This window comes from Mus musculus, chromosome 10 (assembly GCF_000001635.26).
Source record: "Mus musculus strain C57BL/6J chromosome 10, GRCm38.p6 C57BL/6J".
In the NCBI taxonomy this organism is placed as follows: Eukaryota; Metazoa; Chordata; class Mammalia; order Rodentia; family Muridae; genus Mus; species Mus musculus.
In genome coordinates this window covers 34,168,948-34,192,764 of record NC_000076.6, presented here as the reverse complement: position 1 = coordinate 34,192,764, position 23,817 = coordinate 34,168,948, and the positions used below count along the sequence as shown (strand labels likewise).

General features: G+C 40.1%; 1 protein-coding gene across 4 annotated transcripts in view; it reads left to right on the top strand.

Moving 5' to 3' along the window:
• Dse (dermatan sulfate epimerase) overlaps positions 1-23,817 on the top strand; it is a 56,894-nt gene that overhangs the window by 15,518 nt on the left and 17,559 nt on the right. For 2 of the 4 annotated variants that reach the window (NM_172508.3, XM_006512651.4), the window contains exon 2: positions 8,605-9,073. In NM_172508.3, coding sequence (NP_766096.1) covers positions 8,658-9,073 — 416 coding nt within the window. In that variant the 5' untranslated portion in view covers positions 8,605-8,657. Of the gene's footprint in view, positions 1-5,998; positions 6,097-8,604; positions 9,074-23,817 lie in introns of those variants that run through there. The other 2 variants (XM_011243156.3, XM_006512652.3) reach the window with 2 other exon arrangements.

Genomic DNA, 23,817 nt, shown 5'->3' with positions numbered 1-23,817 from the left:
TCGATCGGCTCTGGTTTCCATGCTGGGAGTGAGCCAGCTCGTCACACTGTGTACACATTTGGGTAGCAGAAAGCAATGGATAGTGTGTTCAGCTCTCTTTCTTCTTTTCCCACCTTTATTCAGTGTAGGACCCATGGAAGAGGCTATGGACATCTTTAAACCTTTTTGAAACATTGTTGTTTCAAATACACCCAGGAGTGCTTTTCTATGGTTATTCAAAATTTAGGCAAGAGAGAAGATTAACTCTTAAATAGGTAGACTTTTCTTGTTCACTAGTGCGCTCAGTGTCTAGCATATAGTTCTGAATTTAGTAGCTGCTTGGTACATAGCAGAATGAACTGATTGCTGTTCCCATCATGAAAAGGGAGTTGATATTTCAGTTCTGGGAAACTGTGTGTTGAAATATGTAATATCCGTCAGTTGTTACTTTTTAAAGATTCAGGATATAAGCATAAATTTTATGATAACATTTTCAATTAACTTTGTATGTAATATTATAACTAAAATTATAAAAATACTTTTGGATCTTCTGTTGCAAAATCACTAAGAAAGTCAGTTAAAATTGTAAAATACACCAGTCAGAAGGTCATGTTAGATGCTAACTAAACTAGAATTTACTCTGGTAGTTTTTTTTTTTTTTTGAGACAGGGTTTCTCTGTGTAGCCCTGACTGTCCTGGAAGTCACTCTGTAGACCAGGCTGGCCTGGAACTCAGAGATCCGCCTGCCTCAGCCTCCCAAGTGCTGGGATTAAAGGTGTGCGCCATCACTGCCCCACTGCCTGGCTACTCTGGTATTTCTTGACTTGCCTCAAAATTGTATGGTCCTTACAATTTCACTTTCATCCTTTTTGTAAGTAAAGTTCTTCCCCAGCAGTGTCGTGCCTGGCTGTGTTCTCCTACCTTAGCCTTGATCTCTTTGCCATTACACAATGATATAGATTTTGCTTGCTTTCTACATTATAAGTGGTAACCACACTTTCAAAGGCTGAGTCTTTACTTTTATTTAATTAGTAATTATTAGTTAATTAATGGCTATGCATGTATGTATGTGCAAGAGCTAAATAACTTTAAAAGTCACACAGTCTTTATATATTCTTAAATTTTCAATCTCTTTAAAATATCCATCTCTTTTAAAATCCAAAGTCTTTTTACAATTAAAAGTCTCTTACCCGTGGGCTCCACTAAAATAGTTTCTTCCTTCAAGAGGGAAAATATCAGGGCAGAGTCACAATCAAAAGCAAAAATTAAACTCCAACTATCCAGTGTCTGGGATCCAACTCATGATCTTCTGGGCTCCTCTAAGGGCTTGGGTCACTTCTCCAGCCATGCCCTTTGTAGCACACGCTTCGTCCTCTAGGCTCCCGATGCCTGTACTCCACTGTTGCTGCTCTTGATGGTCATATGAGTGTGCTCATCTGTATGTGCATATGTAGCGTTTCCTTTGGGGATATTTCTTTCTCCATCTTATTTATTCAATCGTTCGTTCAATTTGTTTGTTTGTTTGCTTGCTTGCTTGTTGAGATAGTTTCTCACTGAGCCAGGAGCTCACCATTTTTGATTTGGATCTCAAAGTATCCATTCTGTAAGTGCTGGGGCTACAGGCACACAGCACCAGGAGTACTGCAGATTCAAACTTACTTCATGTGTGCAGAACAGAACAGAACAGAACAGAACAGAACAGAACAGAACACTTTTAACTCACTGAATTATCTTCCCAGCTCCCACGCCTGGATCTTAATGGTTCTTAGCTTTACAGTCATATATACCAATCTGCCTTCAACAATTACATCTTGTATACAGCTTTGTGGCTATAGAATCACCTAGTCATTTGGTCTCTGGGCAAATGGGTGCAGGAACTTCTAATTTACATTTGAAAAATCTATAAACATAATTTAGAAGAATTCCTAGTGTCACATAACTAAGTTGATAGAAATGAACTTCAAGTTATATTATGAAACCGTGTGGTGCCTCCATGAGAACCAATCAGGAGGCAGGGATAGGAATGCTTTTTGATTGCAAAAGGCTGCTCTTAAAACAGTGTCACACACCATCATTACCTTCTGTGTGGTTTTGCTGTGTGGGCACAGGGTTATAATTACTCCTTCAGTAACATGTGACAATTCTAGAGGGTTCCACACGTTGTCATCTCGTATTGTGGATTTTTGGGTGAGAATGGCTTTTGGGGGACGGTGTATTTTATTTTACTCTTAGATAAGGAATAGTCTGCTCAGTGAAAGAAGCTTTCAGTTTGACCAAGGGCTTGCAGGTTTGAAGTTGTTCTATCTGACTTCACACACTGGGGAGTATAATTGCAGGGATGATTATATAGCACCCAAACCATGTTTTCTTAGGATTTGACATAGTTCACAGTAAGGGTAGATTTATTTCACTACGGAAATTTAAGGTTTTATTTGATGTTGAGGATTTGTTTTTCAGAAATTATTTTGATCATTCATTTACTAAAACTGAAGCTAAAAAAGAGGAGAGAGAGATCTCTAAAAGTACATATGTGCATTTCTTTAGTTAAATTCAGTGTAAAGGAATACACAAGAGTGCACAGGAGATGACAACAAGATATCCCCCAGGAATGTGGAAAGAGGATTCTTCAAGGGTTAGGAGAATGGGCTTCCTGCTTGGCATGTGTTAGGCCCCTCAATGTTGGCCTAGATTCTTATTAAGAAGCACCAAGAGAGGGAACTTGGAATAGATATAAAGTGAGTGAACACTAAGCTCCTTCCTCGGTGTTCACAGTTTCTAGGAATGAGGCTGTAACAAGCCCTTCTGCCAGGGGACTGGCCAACTTCTGCCTCCTGTAGAAATGGACAGACCACGGTGGGATGCTGTGAACTGTTCCAGTCATGAACTAGTTCCTTGGCCCGCCCATTTGTTTGGGCAAACCAGAGCAGAGCAGCTGCCTTGGACAGAGCGTGCTGTGAGGGAGTGTACATTGCTCATTTCAATTTTAAAAACTACCCACAATGATCAGGAAGGTGTCTGTGAGAGATGGTAGAGGTGTAGCCTCCTTACAGGTACATTAAAGATAGAGATCTTGACTGCTCAAGGTAGCCCAAACCCCAGGCCTTCTTGCTGGTTTTGTTCTGTTTACTTCTTTAATTGCCTGGAGGGTTATCTTGTCATTTCACGTCCAGTCCATTTTCTTTGACGCAAGAAACATTTCCCAATCTGCCATATAGAGTCTAGAAAGTCAGCATACTCATTTACTTAAATACATATGTGGGGCTTAATAAGACATTAGGTAATATCTCATTTCCCAAAACTGTGACTTAGGACTCCATCCTTCACCGAGTGTTGTCATTGGCTGTTGGCAGTGAGAGCAAATGTCACCACAGTATTCATATATTCCTTCCATAATAAAAGTGTATTACTAGAAAATAATTCCCAGCCATACTGTATTTCCCAGCCTGTTGAATTACTGAACCTGTCTTTTGAAAGAATAAAAAACATTTACCTCATATACACCAAGATTTCCTTGTCTTGGGAAGCAAGCAAACTCTGGTTATATTATGTTATTATATTAGATTATGTTATTCTTTTCTGGGAGGCAAAAGTGTTTGAAACATTTCAAGAGTCAAATGCTTTTTCTTGCCCATGAGACATGTGCCAACCATAAATGATACCCGTTGGGCTCTGGTACATTGGGCACCATTTTAGTTAAGTGTCGAGCAAGCCTGATGACTTTGCCCATGCCAGTTAACAACTATGATTCTCAGTTTTTGCCAGTGAATTATGAAGATGCAGTTTCTCTGTTCTCTGATGAGATGTTAATATAGTCTTAAATGAGTGAAACTTTTCTTCTCTTAGTAAAAATAAATACTTACCGAGCTCTCCCGGGCAAGGTATCAAGGTTAAGTAGATCTCTTGCATTTAATCACCCCATGAAATGGGGACCATCTTGGAAAGGAGAAAATGGAGGGTTTGAGAGTGAGAGTCTTGAAACCAGCAGAGAGCACAGCTGGCGTTTAAACCGGTGTCTACCTGAGTCCATGCTCCACACAGTTAATCATCACGTTGTGTTCCTAAGATTTGGCACTTGAGAGTGTTTCTAATCCATCTTCATTTGGGACACGTTTTACTTTCTTTGGGGCCATTGTTTCCATCCGTCTGCTATGCTGTGCATTCCCGAAAGCATGAGGAGTTAAAAGGCTTTTGTGGTATCGTGTGCTTCATTCTGTACATAGACCCGGGTTGTGCACTGGCTTAGTGCTCCTCTTCAAGACTTTTCTGTGCTTTATGGAAAGCTAGCAAAAGTGAAACTTCCAATTTTGAATGCTTTTGAAAAATCTGTTTGGTTAAAGAAATAAGACACAAACCTTCCTTTAGGATTTGAGTTCTAGTTCTGCTTCTGAAATGTATTCAGTTTCCATGTAAACAATACTTCTTTGCCACATTGTTATTGTAATGTTAAAGACTAGATACGTGAAAGGCACTTAGATCCCAGAGCCACAGTTTCTGTATTAGCGGTCCTAACAGCTGTAGTGAATTATTGGAACCAGAATTAAGCAGAATGATTTTGGGCTGTGTGGCATTGTGAAGATCTATTTAAGATAATTATAACTGGCTTGGCTGGAGACTAAAACTGAACTTGGGTTGCAGCTGGTGCCTGGCCTCACAGCGCTATCTGAACTATCTTGTAGCAACAGTGATTCTTAAGTTACTGCACTGTATCTGCCAATGAAGTAAAATGGTGGAAATGGTTTAGGGCTATGTGGTGTGATAATAAAGGAATGCAAAAGAAAGCTAAATCCTGCAAGTTAGTATGCTCCACAGAGAAGAGGAACAAAAATCAGCAAAAACAAGGCTCATAGGTTTCTTCAGAAACACCCTGGGCATTGAATTCTTGGTAAGCTGTGTACTAAAAGAGTGAGTTGCTAGTCAGGCGGTGGTGGCGCACGCCTTTAATTCCAGTACTTGGGAGGCAGAGGCAGGTGGATTTCTGAGTTCAAGGCCAGCCTGGTCTACAGAGTGAGTTCCAGGACAGCCAGGGCTATACAGAGAAATCCTGTCTCAAAAAAAAAAAAAAAAAAAAAAAAAAAAAAAAGATAAAAGTGAGCTGCTAATTGAGGCTAGTAATTTTGCCAAATTAAAATACCATGTTCTTGAACTAGACCAGAGATTCCAGTGAGTGGCAGAGCTCTGTTCTTTTCTCCAGCAGTGAACTTGCAAGATCATCTGTGGATGTCTCAAAGTTCAGACTTGTTTCTCCAAGGCTTGGTGCTTTGGAAAATGGGTGGGGTAGAGAAGGAGGAAGATAGAGAGAGAGAGAAAAGGGGAGAGGAAGGGAGAGAGGAGTTACTAAACCCTTTAGCCTTTCGTAGACTTCGTCTTACTGAGCATTCTCAGTGTCTCTAGCCTAAACTGATCATTTATCAGAAACCACAATCAACATCTTTTCTATTCCTATTGTGTGTGTATGTGTGTTTAACTTTGAGACTTGAATATATATCCCAGGTAGGCTGAAGTAGTTACAGTCTTTCCTAATGTGTATTGAAATAAGTACATGAAATTGGTCTACAGCATGCCTACTTAAAATTATCTTGAAAAATGCTCCTTTCTTTTTAGTTTTAAAGTGTGCACACGGGGTGGACAAGCTGATGGAAAAAATCTAAAGACTGGAAATGGGATTCTGTGAGGTAGAATTTGTTAGACATTTACAACTGATAAATGGGAAGCAGCTGTCTGTAGGTTAGAGCGGGTTTAAGGTAGATTTCAGTTTCATTTCATTTTACAACATCACATTTAGGTTACTGAAGTTTCTAGACCTTCTGGGTGTTTTCTCCTATTACTTTCCTGGCAGAGACATTTTCTTTTTCTGGAAAGTTTTAAACTTGTGTTGGCTTCATAATCAGGAAGAACAGGATTCGTTTCTTGCTCATTTTAGTGGTGAGACTTTACCAACTCCCAAGCTGGAATTTAGCTCTGAGTAGTGTCTGTGAGCATTCCGGCACCAGATTCAGTGCAGAGCTCCACGTGTGCAGAAAATTCTCCCGGCTCCAGGGAGACAAAATATAGACAGCTGAACTCAGCTAGCGTGTTCGTGTTCGTGTTCCTTTGTGCCGGGCCCAGGAGAAACTGTGGGTAGGTAAAGGTCTGGCTAGCTGGGAGGGTGATGGGAACCCAGCACATTGAGTGAGACATTAGGAAGGCAACATGTTGTGGCTGGCAAATGCTCCTTAGGCCATCTCTGCTGATGAGTGGCCTGCAGAATGTTTGTGGGTTCTGTACTGGCCTGAGCGTTTTTTTTTTTTTTTTCTTTTTCCCAACCATTTTTTTCCAGAGCTGAGGACCAAACCCAGGGCCTTGCGCTTGCTAGGCAAGCGCTCTACCACTGAGCTAAATCCCCACCCCACCCCCACCCCCCAACCAGTTTTAAAGTGTGGTAAATGTCCATCTTTCTGTTCTTATGTGCCCTCAGTAACTGAGGAACTTTCCAAAACAGTTGGCAGAAGGAGTTGGTATCCAGAGTGTTGACTGAGTTTTGTTTCTGGAACCTCCTTTTTTTGTTGAAGTGTATGCAGACAACCCCTGAGTAACTGGAGGCAGTGTAGCAGAAGAGACTGGGATCATAGGGTGCATTTGGTCAAGTAGGGTATGACCACCCCACAGACTCTCAGGACTCAGCATCTACAGTCTCAGTGACTGACTGGGTAGGAGGGTGGGGTATGTAGAGGAAAAGGAACAGCAAATAAAATACCTGGGCTTTGTCTTTTTAGAGAATACTTGTACAATAGTCTAGAAAAACTCCTGATCTCTGCATAATCTTCTTACCTCTCCCCAGTAGCCTGGGTCACCCATGGCTGCTTTACCACAACTTTAAAGACCCAGCCTTTGAGAGAACTGAAGTTGTGTGCACGTAGAACCAATTAAAAATAACTTTGAACCTTTCCTCACCCAGGGAGCCTGAATCCCCACTGTGCTAATTGCACCATGACAGCATCCTCTCTTAGACTTTTGAAGGTTCCTACACATACAGGCTTTTAACAGAAATGCTCGCAGTACCATTCTCTTGGGACAAGTAAATAGAATCCTCTGGGGGGAACTGAGCTTCTTTCACACCCGCTGCTTCTGCCTTGCCAGAGAACACACCCTTCTCTGTGTAACCACTGAGGTCTATTTCTTTTGGCTGGGTCTCTGACCTTGAAGGATCTAGCCTCGAAGCTCTGGGTGCTAGACACAGTACTGACAGAATCCAAGAGTTATTTCTCTTTTATTTATTTGATTTAACATGATTGTGTTAAACATTTTTTATTCATCAGAAATTCTGTTCTTGAACATAAAATGTGCCAACAAACCATTGCCATTACATTTCTTCATATGTATTTACAGTCTAAGTCCATCTAAGAAAAAAAAATAAATAATAGGCACAAGTGATTCCACACTCTGCTCCTTGGGAGATGGAGCAACTTGAGAATATGGATTGAATTTGGTGTTGAATTTTTGTTTTTCTCTCATCTGTCTGGGAGGAAGCCATTTTTCCTTGGAAAAGCTGCTTGGGTTCACCATTGACCTTTCCCTTTAAGAACTAAAACCACTCTTCGTTATTTACATAAAACTTTTTTTTCTGGTCTGCTTTCTATAACCTTTCCCCTCATAAGAATTTTAGGAATTCCCTGACTTTTCTCTGGGGGGGAATTATGCCTGCTTTATCCCAGATGTGGGACATAGACAATGCTGAGGGTTTGTGTGTGTGAGTGTGTATATTTGCTACCATTTGAAGGTAGTTCTTTTAACTAGTGAACAAATATGTCATGGGGGGGGGGAGAACTATAAAGAAAAACAACTAGATAAGATAATATTTAAGCCTGCTTTATATTTCTAATTTACCGATTGATACCAAAGCCCTATATACAAAATGAAAAGGCATACAGTGGTTTCCAGAAGTGAGGGGAAACATATTCACTAGTCATCCAGTCTTTCAGTACTGGGATTTTCTTTTCTGGATGAAGGCATGACAGTTTCCTAGTCGCAGATCCCTGACTTTGGCCTTTATGGAGACCTGACGTCAGCCCAGGAAGCCTTTGGCAGATTCTTCTGGCTTCTCCGGTCTACCTTCTGCTCCCACAAAGGAGGACAGTTAACCTTACTCACATTGTTGTATCAACATAGGTCCACACAGATGTGCTGATTCCAGTGCCTGGGTCATAGTGTAAAATGTAAGGAAGAAAGATGTCATGGTGGTGAAATAGGTTGGACTAAGAAATAGAATTTTCTCCATTTTTCATAGCGGTTCCCAGTTCTCTGGTTTCCAGGAGAGTTTATCATCAGCTTTTAGTGATTGTGGTTTATGTATTCATGTCTAAGATACTATAAAAATCTCAAATTTTCTGCATGATAATTTATGAGAAAGATATTTTTTCACTTCTCCTTAAGTCCAAAGTTGTGTTTTCATGATGAATCCTATTTGGTAGAGTGCATTTTTAGGTCTATAAAATCAGTCCTGATGGGTTCTAGTAAGTTCCTCCCTACTTCAACTTTTAGTTACATATTAAGAGATTCACATGCTTAAATGTTTAGTCCGTATAGGAAGTGAGATCCCTGTCTACTGTGTGCTTCTACCAGGCATGACTGACTCTTTGTTTCTTACAGGATCATTCGAAGATGATTTGGCTGCCTTGGAGACTTGGAGATCCGGTGCCACGATGAGGACTCATACACGGGGGGCACCCAGTGTGTTTTTCATATGTTTGCTCTGCTGTGTGTCAGCCTTCATCACTGACGAGAACCCAGAAGTCATGATTCCCTTCACTAATGCCAACTATGACAGCCACCCAATGTTGTACTTCTCCAGGAAAGATGTGGCAGAGCTCCAGCTGAGGGCTGCCAGCTCCCATGAGCACATTGCAGCTCGGCTTACAGAGGCTGTGCATACCATGTTGACTAACCCCTTGGAGTACCTCCCTCCTTGGGATCCCAAGGAGTACAGTGCCCGCTGGAATGAGATCTATGGAAACAACCTGGGTGCCTTGGCAATGTTCTGTGTGCTGTATCCTGAGAACACTGAAGCTCGAGACATGGCCAAAGACTACATGGAGAGGATGGCAGCGCAGCCTAGTTGGTAGATTTTTGTCTTTCCTTCTTCCTGTATTAATCTTGCCACTTCAAGAAATGATTCAAGGGCTAGAGACCTGGCTCAGTTGATAGAATGATTGCTCAAGATTCAGGAAGCCTGGTTCCCACCACCAGATAAACCAGGTGTGCTGGTACCTGCTCTTAATCCAGCACAAGAGATAGAGATAGGAGGGTGGCAAGTTCAAGGTCATCTTTAGCTGCATAATATGTGTGAAGCTAGGCTTTTGATACATGAGCTCCTGTCTCAAAAAAAAAGAAAGAAAAAGAGAAAGGAGGAAAGAAAACAAACAAACATGAATGCCTAACAGTTTAAAATAAGTAATAAGTTAAGCTTAGAAGGATCATGTTGAGAGACAGCTTCACCAAAGGGGGTGGGGGGAGGGTCACTGAACACTGAAGAATTGAGCAACCAGTATCATGTTATTAGGTGAGAGTTTCTTCCTTGTTTAACATACATTTACAGTTGTGGATCACATGATGATGGAGGCACACTCTGATGAATGCATCAGTAAGTGATGTTTGTCCTTGTATGACTGTGGTGGACTATATGTACACAAAACTAGCTGTCGTTTATACAGGGCATAGCCTATTGCTCTTAGGAACAGGATAAACAAACAATGTGAGATGAAATCAAGCAGGAGATGTGTTAAACAGTGCATAAAGGAGGCTGCTGCCTGCATAACACAGTATGCATGTCCGTAGTTCGTTTTGTTTAAGTGGAAGGAATACACTCTAAAATGAAGTGAGTTGCATAAATATAAATCTATAACAGTGCTTATCAGACGTTATGCCCTATAGACAGTTCTATATGCTAGCTTTTATATAATTGGCAGTACAGTAAGCTTCTTTCCACCAACACCTCAATGAACATGTGAGCAGAGAGAGAGAACATTGTACTGATATTAGAGTAGTTACAGCATCATTAGGCAGTAAGACTTTTCAACTTGGTTGTGATCCTGCTGGGTTCTTCCTTCGAGCAGAAGGCCATTACCTGATACATGACTGGTTCTTATTTTTTGGTCTGAGGTTTTTGATTGACAGCCTTCTGCCAAATTGACTAAAATGTTTTAGCCTAGAAGGTATTTCAGCCAGTTAACGTTTATGTGCATTTTGTGATAATAAGATGATGAAAGTCATTATGATTGGATTCACTGGCAATTTACAAAGAAGATTCTAAGCAGCAGAGTGCTCAACCCTGTGGGAAAGCTAGTGCTACAGTGAAATTTTGTGAAGAATTCTGATTATGTCATAGTTTACTTTCAGGAGAAGGTAATTCAAGAACATACTTCCTGTCTCCTTTGGTTTAGCTTGAACTTATTTATCATTCATGTTTCTATCTGCTTTTAAAAAGATAAGGTTGAATGGACTAAATATAGACTTCTATACATATTTTTTGTTCCTAAATTCCAGCTTAATGCACATTGACAGGTCGGTTGCTTAAAAAGCTTACAAAGTATATGAAACATAGTCTTAAAACTGTACAAGTTGCCACTTGTCATAGGTCTGAAGAGGACTGGTTTTAAATGCCTAGGGATATCTGTAGTGAATCTGTGGTGAACATATCTTACATGAAATGCATCTTAGTGTCACGAAGGCAAAGAGTAGCAATTTGCAGCCCTATGATAACTGTCTGGCATCTCTTAATGGGCAAGATTATGGAAGAACTGACATTAAAGCATTATCAGAGATTAATTTGTAAAATGGTTGTTAAATAATGTAATATTCTGAAAAGAGCCTTTCATGTGGCTTGTTGCAAACATGACACACTTGGCCATGTGTGTCATATTTTCTGACTTGGACTCACATTTATAAGATCACATTGTAGTTCTGATGCCAAGAAAGAAAGTAAACTATGTATGAAAACATGCCTGATATTTAAGCAGCAAGATGGCATTACCAAATATTACTGTAGCATAATATATACTAGGTAAGAAAAAAAAATGCCCTTTGTTTGTGCTTACTCTTTTGTAGCTTTTTTGTTTTACATAGGTAAGTGGACTTTGATAGATGATGATGCTTATGAAATATCCCAGAGAAACAGTCACTGTAAAAAGCCAGCTTCATCCCACAAAAGACAGAGATTAAAAATTTCTTTGTAATGGAGTTTTTAAAGCACAAATATAAGACTGTTAGGAATATTATACAAGACCAGTAATTTAATATACACATCTGGGCATATATATTTAATGAGTGAACATTGTCACTAGGATTAAATACCTTCTCTAATAAAAGAAGGAAAATAAATAATTTCAAGTAAAAATGTTAACATTCACATAGTCTCTGTAAGTATGGATTTACTAATCGCTTAGGGTAAGAAGAGATTGTCTTAACTAACTGTACTGTTATCCGATGGCCAAAGCCAACCTGTCACTTAGACTCAACTAAACGTAGTAGGAGTGCTTTCTCATGATCAGTCTAAACTGGGGTTAGAAATTGAGTTTGGGTCTTGATAGCCATGTTTTTGTTTTAGATAGTTGAATCTTTTCTGTCGTGCTTTTGAATGCTCTTATAGACATACTAACTACTTATAAACAGCCACATTCAAACCTAGGCCTTCTCAAACATTCATCTAGGCCTCAGATTGAACATCATCATTTTATAGAACTTAAAATATTGTTAAATGAGGACAGCTAAGGTACACAGAGAAACCCTGTCTCGAAAAAACTAAATATATATATATATATATATATATATATATATATATATATATATGTATATTGCTAAATGTTTTTATATTCCAGGTACCTTTGCTTAAATTGCTCAGTTTAATCTAGTTCTTCATTATATTCAAAAGTATACTGAGAGGAGTGTCATTGTCTTTGGGTATAGTATGCCCATATCCATCTTAGAAAAAAAAACTGGTTGTATTCATAATCAATAATCAATATTATAGAGTTAAATCTCCCTACAATGGCTTCATTTGTGAAATATATTTGCCATTTTCTCAAACATTTCTACTCTTTTTGAAAATGACTAACATTTTGAGCATCTACTGTATGTGGTATACTGTGCTTGTGATGTGGAGTCAAGATTTAGGAAATGCCCTATACTTGGGATGAAGAATCTTCCTATAGTGGGTACTCCTGTTCAGAGCTGAACATGAGGAGCACGCAGTTAGAATTTGTATTTATGACTTACTTGAACAGCGGTGGAAAGGAACCAACTCGGGAGTTATTCTGCCTGTGCCCTGAATCCAGCCCCCGATGTCAGCTGTATCACTTCAGATGAATTTCTCAGTTTGAGCTTAGCATCCCTGGTGTACAGCAGTAGTGTGTCTCATCACAGAGTCACTCAGTAGTGAGCTAGCCAGCGCATAGTACTCTACTCTGAACGTTCTTGTCATAAACTAAGACCTCAAAGAAAGTGGTGGTCATTATTTATTGCCTCTGCTATTTTTGCCTCGGACATTGGCCCTAATTGGTTTATAATTGTTATTTATAGATTTTTTTTTCAAAAGGAAATAGGTATTCAGGGATGTTCAGAGATATTTATTGCTTTTGTTTTTTCAGATTGTTCTCAGAGCTAGACCAGTTGTATGACTCAGAAAGCTTGCTGATGACAATATTCCTTGAAAACTTGCACTGTTTGTCCTCCAGGACCCCTCTTTATGTGTACAGGAATCTAATGGTGAGGTTGTGAAGAAGGATTGGGAGAAAGTAATAATGACGCTTTTTTGTTTGATGTTAAAGCTGGATTTCTTTTCTTCTTGCTGTGGAAAAATACCCAACAAGCAGCGACTGGAAAGGAGGGTTTGTTTTGACTCTCTTTTAGGATGTGTTTCATCATGATGTGGATTGGTCATGATGTATCCAAAATGATGGTTGCCCATGGTCAATGAGCTTTTTCTTTTTTATGCATTCTAAGACCAGAATGGTGCCACCACTACTTTTGGGGTAGGTAATCAAGACAATCCCTCCCAACAGACTCAAATGACAATATTAACCATTACAGGTACTGAATTTCATTGGATGTTTGTTAGTAAATAAAGAGATTTCATGGTTCGCATACATAGATTCACTTAAGAATTTCAGCCATGTCAGGCATCGTGGCCCATGCCTTTAGTCCTAGCACTAGGAAATCATAGGCAGGTGGATATCTGAGACTGAAGCTAACCTGCTCTACAGATCGAGTTCTAGGACAGCCAGAGCTACACATAGAAACCCTGTTTTTGAAAGAAAAGGAAAGGAAAGGAAAGGAAAGGAAAGGAAAGGAAAGGAAAGGAAAGGGGAAAGGGAAAGGGAAAGGGAAAGGGAAAGGGAAAGGGAAAGGAAGGAAGAAAAAGGGAGGGGGGAGAAAGAATGAAAGAAAGGAAGAAAGAAAGAAAAGGAAAAGAAAAGGAAAGAAAGAACGAATGAACGAGGAACAGTGAAAAGGAAAAGAAAGAGAGAAAAGAAAGAAGGAAAGAAAGAAAAGAGAAAGAAAAAGGAAAAGAAGAGAAAGAAAGGAAGAAAGAAAGAAAAGGAAAAAGAGAAAAGAATTCAGCCACTGTGAAATAAATGTTAAATTGAAAATGTTATTTAGCTCTACTGTTTATACCAAATTCACTATGGAGTAGAATGGAAATCAGAAAGATTGTCAACGGTAGGGTGGCTGAGAAATATGTATAACTATAATTGTATAGGTCTCTAAACACCACAGAAAGACGAGGCTTCTTTGTATACTCCACCTCCATGTGGGGAGCCACCCACATCTTTTCCACAGTCTCTCCTGTCGTGTTTTTGTTAACGACCCCCACTTTTGAGATGGCTCAAATGTCCGTGTACTTCCACCAAGCCTGATGGCCTGGGTTCAGTCCCTGAGACCCACCCGGCTAAAGGAGAGAACAGATTCTCACGAGTTATCCTTTGACTTCCACATGTGTGCTGTGGCATGAATACATACATGCATACACACAAATAACCAAAATCCTTTTTAAAAAGTCATAGCAGTTTCTGTACATAAACAGAATAATATTTTTTTTCAGCAAGAGTTTAAAATTCAAGCCAGGAAAGTATGTCTAAGAAAAGCGTTTCATAGAGATTTTAAACAGAATCCCATAAAGGTCAATTCAATGATATTTTGGAGTCAGCACATATTATTCTGGTTTTTTTTTTTTTCTTAAAAATTTAATAATGTGCACACCTTTTTATTTTCTTACCTGTGCTTACCTGTACTGTGCCTTTACCTCTGCAAACCATCACCAAATTTTAAGACACATAATACAAAATTTAAATAGGAAGTTGCTGAGAAGGCTGGAGAGATAGCTCAGTGGTTAAGAGCACTGACTGCTCTTCCAAAGGTCCTGAGTTCAATTCCCAGCAACCACATGGTGGCTCCCAACCATCTGTAATGGGATCTGTTGCCCTCTTCTGGTGTGTCTGAAGACAGCAACAAAGTACTCACATACATTAAATAAATAAACAAACAAACAAATAAATAAATCTATCTAAGAAAGAAAGAAAGGAGAAGAGAAGAGAAGAGAAGAGAAGAGAAGAGAAGAGAAGAGAAGAGAAGAGAAGAGAAGAGAAGAGAAAGTAACTGAGAAAGAGTTGGGAAATGGCTTGGGAGAAGAATAGTGAGATTCACTAAAATGTATCACACAACATGACCACGAGTGGATCACATGTGGACCCTGAGATTGCTTTGTTTTATTTATTTAGCAACAAAATGATAGGCTTCCTCAGTTTTGAAGTTTACAGTGTCCATGAGAATAAAAAATCAGGTCAGTTACTCTATAAAAGAACAATTATTCTTGGCCCAAAGATCACAAAGAACCTTCTAGATTTTCACAGAGACTCAGTACTCTCATAAACATCCTTCAGTGTGGGTGATGAAGGATGTTGATGCTTTCACACGACACTGGAAGGAGAACAGGGAGTAGGTTGTTTGGCTCATGCATAGATTCCCTTAACGGAGCCTTTCCTTAGCACATTTCACTAAACCTGCAGAGATGAAGGAATAAAGGTGGAGGAGATAGATTCATGATTTGGCCAGCCATGTTTTCCCCTAGGTGGGGTGAATTCTTTAGTAGACTTTTTCTTATGTTAGGAAAATGATGAAATGGCAGCATGCTTGTCCATCATATTAGATGGATTGCTGTAAGCTTGATCTACTCAGTGTATGTATTTATTTGATGATCTAGAACTTAATGAAAATAAAACAAAAGGCTCACTCAGTTATTGGAGACCACTGCTTACAGGGCAGAAAAGTATAAGCTTACCATGCCTCATTTAATCAGACATGGAGATGAAAACATTGTGAAGAGATTTAAGATTGTGATGGAAGGGATTTGCTCAAGCTGGAGTTGATAGCTGGGAGGTACCAAGTGTGCATTGCCCAGTAGTGGATTTGGGGGGCTTTCCTCTTAATTTGTGAACCCATCGGAAACATACCCAACAAAGGGGTCTTTGGGGTAGATGAGTGTCTTGTTTGTGTCCTTGTGTCCTGATTCTGTTGTAATTAGCCCCGTGTCCTCTGGCAGATTTCATAGCTGCTATCAACATGGTTTTTTATATCTGTAAAATGTAGACGAATCTTTCCTCCATGAGGTCCCAAGGATGGAATAAGGTGATGCTCAAAAAGCTCTTAGGATTATAGAGTTGGCACACAGTTGTACTAAAACTTCATTCTTTTTGTTATACAGAAAGAGGCAAAGATAACAAGATTGTCAAGTCTTGGGTGCAGAGTATTCCTTTTAGCTACTCTGCTGCTCTGGAGTTGTGTTTCTGAGAAGTATCTGTAGTGGGTCACTCTTTCTCCCTTTCCTTATGTTTCTGCTGTATCATGAGACAGAAAATAAGTCACAGAGGAAACAAATGACTTCTCTCTTGTGTCGGAGCTAGTTGACTACAGGGAATCCAGAGAACTAGTGAGGGAAAAATATAAGTTGAACTTTTGGACAGAGATCTAATTTTTTTTCCTCTGCAACAGATTATTAAATTCTTACATATGGATTGCAAGCTTCTGAAATCCTAGGGTGTGTTTGTAAAATAATATAAAACAGCAAGAGAAAGGGGTTTATAAAAAAGAAAAATCTCCATCACACTGAAATGGACCATTCGGTGGTTTTGTTGCTCGATGAACTGCGAGGCCTGTCTCAGCCTTGCCTTCCGGCCTCCAAAGGCTGTTTCTTGTAGCTGCTTTTCCAGCCTTTTGCTTTTCTAAACTGTAAGCTAATGTTGATAATCAAAAGCAGGAGGAAGTTGCTGGACCCCAACACTCGGAGCCACACGGCACTGTGAGTGAAAAGATGAGGTTTTCCTCTGGTGACCTTCCAGTGAGAAAGGCAGAGGGGTCTGTTCAGCAGACACCTGGAATCAATTAAAGTGTGCTGGTCCCGGAAACAAATGCTGGGCTGTCAGAAACCCAGCCTCCAGCTCTAGCTCTTTCTCATTTGTGGTTCCTTCTTTTATACCCTCCCCCTTTCAGGCACTCTTTCTTTCTTGAACCTTACATTCTGTGACAGGTTCCTCGTTTTGTGTAGATTTAGATCCTTGAAAATAGATGGCTCTGAGCCTTAACTCTGGACAATCTCTTTAATATGAACAGAATCTCAAGCAGTAGGACCCTGACCATCGATTGGAAAGCTCCTTCTTGACTGCCACTTAAAGAGCAGGTTGCTGCCACTCAGCATCATTACACATGGATCTGTGAGCAAGGCACTCATAAGCTGCTACGAAGCTACCTTGAACTCTAAACTGTCTTCCATCTTTTTCAAATGCTGGGGGTGGGGGGTCGACAGGAGGGGAGATAAAGATGTTTCAGTAAGGCTGCTTTCTACATATGTTTAGGATATTTGATGAAAAAAAAAGATATTTGAGGATTGCTATAATCATACTCACTTGGAAAGAAATGCGAAGTGAATTTTCTTTGTAGGATATGTTTGTACTTGTATGCTTCAGCGCCCTTTGTTCCCTGTTTAAATGCAATGTGGGCTTTCTGAATTGCTTCAGGCCAGAAGCAGCCTCCTTTTTGTAGTAGAGTGTCTCACTTTGTGTTTACAGCATAGGCAACCTGGATATAAAGTTCTGCCTACTCTTTGCATATAAACATTAAAAGTGTATCTTTAAATGTTTTCTAACAAAAACTTGGCAAGCATGTTTGGATTCTATGCATTCCTTATTTTTCCATCTCAAGGGAAGATGTTAATTGGCAGGTACTGAATCTGTCTATAATGATACTTCACGAAGATCTTTAATTTTCTGTGGTATTTTATAATCAGTTTTTAAACACTGGGTTTGTGTATTGGATGAAATAAGAACCCTGTTCTGACGTCACTTGCGTTTTGGCCTTCTTCTCCGTGCAGTCTTAGTAATGCAAAATGAATATTTGTAATAGCTGCTGAGGCTGCTGCTGATACAAGTGAGCTTATCAGATCACTTGATAATGATACAGATGTGCTTATAGGCTCTATTGATGATGATATAGATGTGCTTATTGTCTGTGATGGATACAAATGCGCTCATTGGCTGTGTTGACAATGGTACACGTGTACTTATGGAATTTCTTGCTGATGGTTCCGATGTGTTTATTGAATCTGTTGGTAAGGGTACAGGTCTGTTCATTGGTTATTTTGGTATTTTGGTTAATAATTTGGCAAGCCAAATAGTCCATTTTGTCATAGGTAGCTTCAAAATGGCCTCAAACTTTTCAAGTTGTAAGGCTTCATCAATTAAAGGAACACATATTAATTATACTTAACAGGCTGTCTCCCCATTTTTTTCCTTGTCCTTCCAATATGCTGACTTCAGACATGCAGAAAAACATGCAGTCTCTTATATAAGCCTGTGATGTAGAAAACTTTTCTATGTAATGATGGCCTGGCATGAGTGAATCAGGAAAGGGACACTTGTTCGTGGCTATACTTTCAATTAAGGAGGGAAATGAATGCCACAGTTACGATTCCAAGGGTGGGGAAAGGATGTAACAAAATATGATTCTTTTAGCATTTGGACCATCGTTCAGAAGACAGATGCTAGCTCCTCCCTATTGCTGACTCCCAACTTGTGTAATAGGCCCAAGACATCTAACAAGTGATTCTGAGGCCCACTGCAGTTTACAGGTAGACGGATGAGAGGGCTTGTGAAGAGTGGGCCTGGGTAGCTAGTTACAGACTGTCCCTGTTTCAGACAGGGAATATAGGCGGGAGAGCTGGCTGCTGGGAGAAAGAGGATACCTCACTGTCTCACATGTCTCTTTCTTACAACATTATCTGTTGCTTCTGTTTTTTTGATCTGTCTCACTTGAGTGTATCACCATATAGATAGATGGCTACCAAAACCCCTTCCCCAGATATTCCAAGGGCTCATGGGTATTTTAGATCTGAACTAACCACTAAGGTTTACATGGTGGAGGCACCCAACTTGTAGCACTACTAGGAGTGGTGGGAACATTAGGAGGTAGGGCCTAACTAGAGTTTGAGGAAATCTTATAGGACAGGCCATGAAAGACTATCCTGGAACCCCAGCTCCTTCCTCACTGCTTTCCAGATGACATGGCATGAAAGTTATACTCTACCATATAGTTTCTAACACAGTGTTCTCCCTCACCACAGGTCAAAACCATGGGACCAGTGACCGGCTTTAAACTAAAACTATGAGCTAACTTTTTCCTTCAGGTGATTCTGTCAGGTATTTTAGGATATTATGGAAGGCTGACAGAGAGTTCAATCATTGGTGAATGTCTTGGTGTTTATTGTTTTTAGGGGCTCCTCACTACAGCTCTCTCTGCTCCCAAATTCATGCTCTCCCACTCGGCACGTCACCATTTGGCCCACGCTTGTTTCTTCCCCCACTTCTTTCTTGACTCACCTGAGTATAGCTTGTTGAGGCTGGTTTTGTGGTTATTGAACGAAGGGAAACACTTTAGGAAGTCTTTTTAGAAAGGTTAAAAAACAAACAAACAAAAAAGATCCTGTTGTCACATTCACCACAAAAACATGCCCATTCAGAATGAGCAGCTTTTCTGTCATCTTTTGTCTTTTAAGCATTTTATGACTTGAATTGTTTGACATTGTTATCTCCCCTGGCACTGCTTGAGCTGTCATCTTCCAGTCTGCCCTGGACTTAGCAATAATACGTTGTCTGGTCCCAGGAACCAGACTCCCAATAGCTTTCCTTCCAAGTCTATCAGATTCCATGACTGGAGTTAACTGCTTCCTCCATGATACGGCTCCAGCCCTGTATCTAGTCTACTGCAGTTATCATGGCTGGTTCTTTTTAATTCAACATATTGGGTTGTGCTAGGAACTAGAGTACACACTTGGTTATTTGACCATGAGTGTATGCCCAGTCCAGAAACCTCTACCCTGACAGTGCCTTTCAGACGCTCCATAGGATGTCTCACCTGAAGTGTAATTTTGGTTTGTGTGTCGTTCTCCATCATTGGCCTATACCCTTACTGAGGGCCCTGAGAACCTAATAGAGTATACCTGCTACAGACACCACTAAGTAACCCTGAAAGCAGAAATGATTTTACTGTGAATGAATTGGTTTGCCTGGAGCAGAAATCCTGAGTCTTCCTCCAGCTGTGAATGTAATTTGGTGCCTTGTACACCATAGCTGCTCATACCCATTTGGTGTCACTTTCACTCTGAAGATCCGCATGTCACCAACCTTTGGCCTAGTCTGTCAGCCTGTAATAACAGAGACACCGTACTGCACAGGGGCGGTAAGATAGTCAGGATTTGTGGATCTCTGTTTCTTCCCAGGGTCTCAGGTTTCTTTTCTTTGTAGTGCTCTTTTCCCAGCCCATATTCTCTCTTTCCAGAACCCCTGAGCCTTAGTTTCTTATCATCTTATACTGTGTTCCCACTGAAAAGCTTTAGTGTGTTCACTTTAAAACCACTTCCTCCCATCTATGCAGAGAGTGCTTAGTGGTGTTAGATAGTGGGCAGTTGTACACCATTGCAGGAAATGACTAGGACTCCAGAGCCACATTGCTTGTTATTTAATATTGAGTCCAAACTGGGACTCTAAACATATTATTTGGCTCCTTTAGATCAGTTCCTAGTCCTAAGTTGGAGGTAAATACGTTTGTCTCATGTTGTACTTCAGAGGATTTGTTGAGTTAGTGAGACATTGTTGTTATAAGTTTGTTCTTCCCAATTGCAGTGAACAACCAAGTTGAAATATTCATGCAGGGGGTATTTAAAAAAAAAAAGGTGACATGTACCAGAGAATAAAAACTTGGAAGAGTTTGGGACCCCTATCCAGCAGTCTGAAGGAGAGTAAACAGTTGCCGTGGGTGAAGGCTGACCAGCCAGTGAAAGATGTTCATGCTGGAATTACATAGAGAGTATGGGTCTGTGTGGAAAGCCCCTGGGTCTATGTGGAGAGCCCTAAGGAATGTGGATCAATGTGGAAGGCCCAGGCACTATGGCTGTGTGTGGAGGGCCCCAGAGACTGTGGGTTTCCTTTTATGTTTCCTTTTTTTTTTCAACACAGACAATTTCATTTGTAGTAAGACATTTAATTATGTCATGTAAGTTAATCATCGATATACTCAGTTTAAAGCAGTTTGCTAAGTATCAGACATCAAGAAATGTAAGCACGAGTTATCCATCTGTTATGCCTAGGGTGGTTTGCTTTTCATAGAAGATTAAAAACTAATGAACAATATTAATGGAGATGACAATATCGTCAGCCAACTTAAAGCACAATGGGAAGACCCAAGAGGTGTTTGGCTGGGGCCTGAAGCATGGGGGAAGACTTTCTAGCTGGAACAAGAACAAAATCGTGACTCATCCAAGAGGTGGAAGGAGAGCCATGTTGGACTGTCCCAGGCAAAAGTAGCTGACGCACAGCTGGCTGACAGTGCAAGAAAGCAGAGTGCCTTTAAGGAACTGAAAATGTACTATAGAAAGGAGAGGCTAGCTGTGAGGTTTTGAGTCTTGGAGTTTTTTCTCAAGAGCTCTTTGAGGCCAATGAAGGGTTTAACGGAGCAGCAACATGGTCGGATATGTGTGCATGTGACCTTTTCACTGTAAAGTAAAGATCATCAAGTTAGCAATGTTTATGGTGGCTATAAGTCAAAAACTGGGAATCCCAATCACAACTAGTCTATCAGAGACAGACAGACACACTCACACACACACACAGAGGGTGGGGGGCAGTCATATCTTATCATGCTTCCACCCAATTCAACAAGAGTCTAGACATTATACAGAGTCTTTGCTTTGTTTGGGGGCATGAGGTGTCTCACTGTTTTCTGGTTACATCTTGAACTTCTGAAGTGATTCTTCTGCCTTAGCCACTAAGCACCAGCATTGTAGGTGTGTGCCACCACATCCGGCTTTAGTCTGTTCCTTCTCTGAGGTGTATGTGTTGGGGGTACACGCTGGAGGCGTACATAACCTTAGGTTATGCAGAGAAGCCTTCTACCCCTGAGCTACACTCACCCAATCTTTGCTCATTTTAAACTAAGTCTCCCCCTGCAGTTTGTTCTGTGCCCCTTTCTTTTCTTTCCACTTTGTGGAAGAACTTGGACTGTCCTGCATATCTTCTCACAATCTAAATGTTGCTGGTTATAAACCCATGGAGGTTCAGTGAGTACCTCCACTAGGCGCTGCAGCTTCATTGATTCAGTTCTGATCTCACAGATGTATGGGCTATCTTGCATTCTGAAATAAAAATAGCTAGTGTTTTCTCATGTAGCAATTTGTGTTTTTAGGGTCTCTGCTCACTTATAGGAGCAGGTGACAGAGGCAAGCCAGGATGAGGCCTTTGTAAGTTCATCCAGCTTAGAGCCTGTTGTAGGAAAGAGATGATAATTTCAACTGAGAATTGACAGCTGTATCTGGGCCTGGAGTTAGGATAGACCACACCACTGAGCTTACAATACTTAACACTGTTGAATATGGTGAGCTTTAATGTGCCTGCACACCCTAGAGACATCGCCCCAGTCACAGTTCTCAGGCTTTGCTTTCACTACTTCATATTTGCTAATGTGTATATTCCAATTATTTGTGTGTGTTGGGGGGATGTTCCTGCATACATACATACATACATACATACATACATACATGCATGCATGCATACATACAGTTCTCACCAGAAGAAATTATGAAATGAGGAAATATACCTTTAAATGCAATATGCATGCTTTCTGTAGATGATGAAACAATGTTTAGAAGGAAAGTTCAAAGGTCAGATTTAATTAGGGTGGTTTTGTAGTAAGTCACAGCTGGAAGAATGAGAAGAAAGGTCAGGCAGTGAAGCCACATGGGCACCCTCAGATCCTTTTCTGTAGCTGAAGGAAAAGAAGACATCATGCCGTCTCCACCTACAGGGAGCATGGAATCAGGGAAATCAGATGGATTCTTGATGAGCTGTAGGCAGAGATTTGAGCTTGGAGTATTGTGGTGAGCATATGTTAGTAAATTCAGGATTCCCCAGCTGTGAATGTACAAGAAAAAATCCAGAGAAAGGGAGAGAGGAGAATATATAAAACCAACACGTATAGCTAAGAGCATATCATATATTAACTCCAGTCCTGTTAAAGTATTTTGTGGTTGTGGTTGTGGTTGTGGTTGTTGTTGTTTTGTTTTGTTTCATTGCTATAGACTGACCCAGAGCCTTGTACTGGTTAAATCTTTAAAAACTATGTGATGTTTATGAAGGATTTACCTTGGTTGACGATTGATGTGGAGAACCCAGTTTGATGGCATGCCACATGGTCAGAAAAGAAGAGAGAATGTGATTTCATTTAACAAGGAGGTTAATTTTTATTCTCAGTGCTACTAGATCTAAATATTAGGTATCTTTAGATTTAAAACTTGGGAAATGTTTTTAAATCTGTTTTGAAGATAGTTTACAAATTTGATTCATAATTTCCTATCACTTTAAGTTTGTTTTGTCAATATGAAATAGCATAATCCAAAAATACTTTTTTATGATTCACAAGGGAAAATTCTTGCTAGTCCTTTTCCTATGATATTTTCAGTGATGGTTGATAGATAGGTAGGTAGGTAGATAGATAGATAGATAGACAGACAGACAGACAGACAGACAGATTGATAGATATACTTTTTGAAATTATGTCCCAGGACTTAAAATAAACATTATTGGAATAAGGTGATGGGGCAAACATCATTTCAGTATCTATTTTGAATGGAAAGGGCTTCTAAGAAAACAAACAGACAAATAAACAAAATTGTTTGGAAACAGGGGATGTCCTCTTTATTTGATATTGGCACAAGTGATAAATTGTATCTTTCCTTCTTAAGTTGACTGGGATCACCTCTCAGCACCTTATCTTCTCTGCTTTGGACATTCTGAACTTCTCTGGTTTCTTGGGCTCCTTTCTAGTGATCTCATGGTGGGCCCTCAATTTGCTTCAGACACTCTGCTGGAGAGTCAGGGCAGCTTCAACTTCAGCATCTTCCAAGGGGCAGGTTCTAGTAGGGAACTCAGTGCCTGAAGGACATAGCTACTTACAGGATATCAATTTTTCCTTTAAGACAGCGACCTTCAGACTTTCTGAAATATGACTTACAGTAAAAAGCAAAATTTTCATCATAACACAACATCTATGTAATCTTTCATGAAATATATGTGTGTATGTGTGTATAGAAAATGGCCCTTAAATGTAAATAATTGTGGTGGCATGCATGAGAATGCTCCCATAGGCTCATATATTTGGCTATAGACATTTTTGAAGTTAGATTGTATGTATTTGCATTATGATATGGCTACAAGTGTATCGAGGACAGGGTGTGGAATGTTATGGGTTGGGTGAGAATGGCCCCATAGG